The sequence below is a fragment of the Arvicola amphibius genome, chromosome 4, assembly GCF_903992535.2.
Source record: "Arvicola amphibius chromosome 4, mArvAmp1.2, whole genome shotgun sequence".
NCBI lineage: Eukaryota > Metazoa > Chordata > Mammalia > Rodentia > Cricetidae > Arvicola > Arvicola amphibius.
In genome coordinates this window covers 148,784,442-148,790,951 of record NC_052050.1, presented here as the reverse complement: position 1 = coordinate 148,790,951, position 6,510 = coordinate 148,784,442, and the positions used below count along the sequence as shown (strand labels likewise).

General features: G+C 46.5%; 1 protein-coding gene across 1 annotated transcript; it reads right to left on the bottom strand.

The window, feature by feature from the left end:
* Window positions 1–1,901: 1,901 nt before the first annotated feature.
* LOC119811639 (ubiquitin carboxyl-terminal hydrolase 17-like protein B) lies at window positions 1,902–5,348 on the bottom strand. Its single transcript, XM_038325533.2, has 4 exons — window positions 5,259–5,348; window positions 4,118–4,327; window positions 3,204–3,384; window positions 1,902–3,115 (listed from the first exon to the last, which is right to left on the bottom strand). Exons 1-4 carry the CDS (start codon window positions 5,346–5,348, stop codon window positions 1,902–1,904), a joined length of 1,695 nt encoding a protein of 564 aa, XP_038181461.2.
* Window positions 5,349–6,510: the final 1,162 nt, after the last annotated feature.

The following is a 6,510-nucleotide window of genomic DNA, read 5'->3' as shown; positions in this document are numbered from 1 at the left end:
TTGGTAGTGTGAATAGCCCCATGTGATCCACAAGAAAAGCCCTGTATATACATAATTACTAGGACAATTTTAATGCTATAAGTTAATAATGTCACACCATTTGACAAGATAGTTATGAACATTGAGGTCATCTAAAGGATTTTCTTTATGTTTTGTTTTGTTTTGTTTTGAGACAAGGTTTCTCTGTAGCTTTGGTGCCTGTCCTGGAACTAGCTCCTGTAGACTAGGCTGGCCTCAAATTTACAGAGATCCGCCTGCCTCTGCCTCCCGAGTGCTGGGATTAAAGGCGTGCGCCACCACCGCCCTGCATCTAAAGGATCGTATAGAGGTTCCTAATCATGGCAATGGAAAGGACAGGTGAACCTTTCGAGAGTGCTTCTCAGCAGCACACTTCAGAGTCCAGAGTCCATGCTGAGGTAATGCCAACGGCATGGATAAGTGAGTCAAGCCATTGGAGGAGTTCTCGGTATTGCTGCCGTTTGGACGGAACGTGAGCGATCACTGTCAACTCCTGAGTTCATTCTGGAGAGGAGCATCCGAATCCACGCAGATTCTTTTCACTCCCCTAAAGCTGTTGGTGTAAGCATTGGAGCCATGTGTCTTAAGACAGAAGACATGTTTTATGACACTTGTGGTTTTCTCTAAGTCTCTGATTCCTGCCAAGATGAGCTGTTTGGTAAGGGCTAAGAGAAAAGCTTATTTCCATACAAGGTGGACAAAAGAATCAACTGCTGCTTAGTAGTGGGGGAGGAAACAATTGCAATTCAGGTAAAAAAAAAAAAAAAAGACTCAAGGAAGCCATCCACCATTTCAGTAGCTACAAAATTTAGTGTAAGTTGGTTTGGGTAAGCAACTCCGCGGCTGAGTAGAAATCCAGAATTAATCGCTAATTCTGGCAGGTGAGCTAGTTTCAATATACATGAGGTAAACTTTCAGGAAATACTTCAACTTTAATAATATTCAATATCAATTATCCTTCAAGACAAAAGAAAGGACAGAGAGGCCAGGCAGTGGTGGCAAACGCCTAGCACTTGGAAGGCAGAAGCAGGCGGATTTCTGTGAGTTCGAGATCAGCCTGGTCTACAAGAGCTAGTTCCAGGATGAGCTCCAAAGCTACAGAGAAATCTTGTCTCAAAAATAAAACAATAAAATAAATAAATAAAAAGGACAGACAGTGTCAAGTAACAGATTTTATTTGGTAAAAAGAACTGTAGTTCAAGCACAATGAATAAAACTATCCCCCCAATGTGTTCTATTCAGTAAAACCAAGAGAAAGGGTTTTTTTAAGGTATTAGCTTTAAAAGTGGGTCTGGCCAGCACCTCCTTGGCTGAGAGGAAATCCTAAATATAAAACTTGTGGGTGGCAGCATCTACCCTACTTTGGGTCATGAAATCCAGTAGGGGGCGCTGCAGACATCACCTCCCAAATACAAAAGAATACTGAGGGTTAACTAGCCCAGATCTCTGAGCAGTCTCTGTCATGTCCAAATTGACTTTCTTAGGGTCACAGGAACAACAGTGGAGGACACAGGGGAAGGTGGAGAGAACCTTCAGGGTGAGAAATTCTGTCCTGCCTAGAGCACAGGTCCCCATCTCTCTCTCTCTCTCTCCAAAGTTACCTTCAAGATCACAGATCCCAGGGTCAGGGAGTGGCGTGAGACCTAGAAAACAGCCAGAAGCCTCCTACCTTAGTTTATCTTCTTAGATCTTGGTCTTCCACCCTCATTACAGAGCTGCCCAGTGTCCGTGATCCCCAGATGAGACAGAAGCCTGGCAGAATGTTGATCGGGGTGATTCTTCCTATCGTGATGGGGATGGTGCCTCCCCCAGTCCACTCTGTATATGGACTGGAGAATCACAACTCCATTGGCTGACAGAGTGAACCCGTTTTTTGCCAAGATTCACCACAGGCTTGGGTAGTCAGAAAGCATATCCCACTGGAAATCGTTGGTATCTGTTTTCTTTGTGAGATCCAGTGGCTCTCTTATTTCTATGGGGGATCCTCTGTTGGTCATTCTCTGCCCGGATGTTCCTACCTGGGGTTCTGGGCAAAGATCCCTGCTTACTGTGTCCATGGGAGCATCTACACCATCCCTTCTGAGAGCAGTCTGCTGGACGTAGAAGAGCAAATAGGCGGGCTCACTTAGGACCAAAGTCACGTCGCATCTGTCGACACTAGAATCATCCATCTTATACCATCGGCCATTGCCAGCTTTGACATAACAGAAGTAATGGCCACTGTGACAAGTCACACCATTATGGACCAGCACAGCATACAGGGTATACACCAGTGGGCTGCTACTGGACTGAGATACGTATGGCTGGAAATCAAGGGACTCAGGGTAGCTCACTTCCCTGTCCTTGTTGTCGCCTGTGAACTCTGAGAAGCGATTCAACACCAGCAGGAGAACCTGTGGGGCATCCTGCACAGTCAGAGTCTTGGAAGCTGCCGTCTTCTCCTGACAGTGGCCGCAATGGTAGGCATTTTCCCCACACAGCTTTTCCTCCTTTATTAAATCCTCCAAGGCTTGCTCCACACTCTGAGCTGCTTTGATATCCAGGGTGATGTCAAGGAAGGGCTCTAAGATGTATGTGGTTTCCTGGCAGCGGAGACACTTGATCTGAGATCTCCAGGAGCCTCCAAATATCTCACAGATCAGGGTGCTGTGCTCAGATGTGGACCCCAAGTCCTTGCTTCCTTGGAGACAGGATATGTGCATGGCATTCAAGATGAACATCAGAAACTCATGGGCATCTTCCTGCCTGTCCTTATGGAAGGCAGCAGTCAGCGTCTTTGAAGGCTGGATGACATCCCTGGAGTGGAGAAGACTCCGGGACACATGATGTTCCATAGCACACAACACGCAGCTTCCTTCGTGACAATTCTGAGAGTGCTCCCGGGACAGCATGTAGTCGACAAGAGGTGGAGTGTGTGTCAGACACTGCAGGGCAGCATTCAGGTAGCAGCTGTTCCCCGTGTTCTTGAGCCCAGCTCCCACGTCATAAGGCTTCTTCCACCTCAGATTGTGATTCCCCTTGGCAACCAGCTCTGCTGCCACCTGAGCTTCTTCATCCTGATGCTGGGCTGGTTGGTCAGGAGATGACAGGGCAGGATCTGTGGGAGGACAAGATCACATAGACTCCAGAGCTAACAGCCTTGGTTGAGGACATGTAAGTTCTAATTGACTTACTGTGAGACTCACCTTCTAAGAACAGCTCAGCAGACTCTATGCCCCCTGGAGTTCCTTCATCAGGCAGAAGGATATTTTCACTCAAGTAAAAGTTCACTTCTTCATCTAACCAGTCTAGATGGCTCATCTGGTCTTCATTAGATTCTGACATCCCAAAGTAAGAGTCTCTGATGCCAGAGGACAAATGGAGTTGCTAGCAGGGTAGGAGCAAGCAGGAAAAGTCAAAAGCTTCCTTCTTCCAGGTTCTTAAGTAGGCTTTCAACAGAAGGTGTGGCCCAGAGTAAAGGTGTGTCTTTTCTCCTTATGATCCCAATCAAAGCCTGGAGTTGGTGGCTCGCACCTTTAATCCGAGCACTCAGAAGGCAAAGGCAGGGTATCTCTGTGAGTTCCAGGGCAGCCAGGGCTGGAACCCTGTCTCAAAAAGGCAAATTAAAAAAAAATCCCATCAGGTGTATGTCTTCCAGAATCAAGATGAAAGTTAAAGCCTTCCGTCTTCGCACCTCAAAGTCTGGTGTTCCTTTTAACACAAATCTACACAACAGCCAATGCAGAAAGGTTTGTAGACATGCACTACAAGACTTTCACTTCAGTGATGGGCAGGGCAACAAATGAGACACAATCCTGGTTTTAAACTAGCTTTCAAGATGGTGGAGGCAATGCCCCTGTGGCAACATTCCTTTCAGCAGCTTGTTTGCTTATTCCCTAGATTACTGTTTTTTCTCATGCCTATCTTTGATTGTCAAGGTAACTACATCTGGAACTATCTAAAATCCAAACATGGCAGCCACCTGTAAGAGATTTTTTTTTTCCCTTAATTTGAGGCAGGAAGATCCACCTCTACTCAGGATCTTTGAGTTAGGAAGACACGCCTCTAGTCCACATCTTTCCAGGTCAGAAAAGAGAAAGCCTAATTTCATAGAACTAACCTTACGTTTGACACTCTGGAGACAACATTTTGCTCTTGGGAGCAGGAGTGAAACAGGAGGAGGGTGTTTGTCAAATGTTTCTTCTCCCTTTGCCCTCCAGACGATGCCCTTTGTTCCTTCACTCAGATTTTCAAGGTCAAACTTATCACCCAGAAGTACAGCTGTGCTTCCCGGGCACAGGCGAGGCTGCTGGCTTCTATGGCTGTCCATCTGCACACAACATGTTCTAAGCAGGCTTCTCAGAGGCTTTGGGGTTCAAGCAGCCCTCTATCCTGATCACTCCCTAGTAACCCCACTACTGAGAAAGAGATCCCTGTCTTATACAGTGTGAGATGGTGGAACCCTGCATCCCCACACCAGAGAGGTATAGGAACAAACAGTAAAATATCTTCGCACCACAAGGCAGAAGCACACAGCTAACTCAGCACACCACAGAGAACCAGCGAGGCTATGAGAGCCATGCTTTTGAGGAAAAAGAGTGTGTGGTGAGCCTGGGTTCTCGTGGAGAGTGCCGGTTGACTAGTTTGGATTATGTACAGACTTACAGAGATGGCAGTGCCAGAGAGTTATTAATCAGGAGAGGTGTAGCCAGTAGATTAATTAGGGTGCTGGCCAGGTGGGAAGCATTTTGCAGTGGACAAGAGGCACTCGCGAGTGCAGGATTGCTGTTAGGTCTTTGGAACTTGGTGAGGCAAGAATATAACAAGGGAGTTGGGAGAAGTTCATCCTTTCCACACTCAGGCCTAGGGCAATCTTGTCTTGTTTTTTCTTTTGGCCTTATTCCCTGGGTAGGGGATTTCAATTTTCTTAAAGCAAAAAAGGAGGTATAATCAATGATAAGATACACAACGCCTGTGAAGCAAAAATAAACAAGTGTTAATGCCTCCCCCACGGCTGGTAGGCTAGGACAATCACTGGCCTTTCTTTGGCCTGCCGTGGGAAATAGGTGTTTGATTAGATCCCTCCAAATCCACATTTCCTTTTGACTCCTCCTCCTCGCTGCTGTATTTCAGAGAGACCCCTCCGCCCCCCACTCAACAGAGCTGCTGAACTTTGACCTCTAGGGGACCTCACATGCCGGACCCTGATGGGGGGGGGGGGAGGAAGAGGGGCATGATCTGTGATTAAGGCAGCCTCTGACCGCAGGAGCTCCTGGCCATCTCAGGCGAGGAGATCTCAGGCAGGGGAAGGGTCTTGGTGCCTCACTGAAGGGTTTAAGGTGCCAACCCATAACTCAAAGTGGCCTCTGGGTCCTGCCTACAAACCAGCGCACTGATGCCTTTATGCCATCCAGCTAGTGAGGAATCCTGCATCCAGGTCTCCAGCTTCCACCTTTGCCACCACTTGGCACTTTCCTTGTTTGTTTTTTTTTTGTTGTTGTTGTTGTTGTTTTGGATTTTTTTTTTGTCTGCTTTGTTTTACTCCCTAAGAAAGGGCAAAAATTAGGCAGGTGGTGGTGGCATATGCCTTTAATCCCATCTTCGGTGAGGCAGAGGTTAATGGATCTCTGTGAGTTAGAGGCCAATTTGGACTACAGAGATAGTTTCAGGACAGCCAGAATTACACATAGAGCAAACCCTGTCTCAAACAACAACAACAACAGCAACAATAATAGCAATAACAATAGTAATAAGAAGGTGGAAGAAGTCTGGTAATAATGTAAATTTCACAAAGTGATTAAAATTAGAGTAATTAATGTTTAAACAAAAAATTCTCAGATAATTAGTGTTTATCATGAAGTAGGTCTAAGTCCTAGGCTAGGGTTCCCTGGAGTTTACTTTGTGGTATAAACTGTACTGATTTCCGTCATAAATCTTGCTGACTCCCACCTCAAAAAGATAAGATGAATGTTTAGGTAGCAAATGCTACTGTTGTGTTTGTTTCTGAGGCAAGATCCTTTGTGAACCATCCTGACTGTGCTGGTGGATTTTGTGTGTTACCTTGACCCAAGCTAGAGTCACCAGAGAGGAAGGAGCTTAGTTGACAAAATGCCTCCCTGAGATCCAGCTGTAAGGCATTTTCTCAATTCCTGATCAATGGGGGAGGGTCCCGGCCATGGTGGGTGGTGCTATCCCTGGGCTGGTGGCTCTGGGTACTATAAGAAAGCCTTCTGAGCAAGCCAGGGACAGCAAGCCAGGAAGCAGCACCCCTCCAAGGCCTCTGCTTCAGCTCCTGCCTCTAGGAACCTGCTCTGTTTGAGTTCCTGTCCTGGCATCCTTCCGAGGTAAACAGCAATATAGAGTAAGCTGAGTAAACCCACTCCTCCTGTTGGATTCAGGGGGTTTGCGCAAAGATGGGGGCAGACCACCAAAGTCTAATAAACCAGAAGCAAACTTTATTCCAGAAACCAGATTCTAGGAAAAAAATTTAAAAATTAAAAAAATCTCCATGGG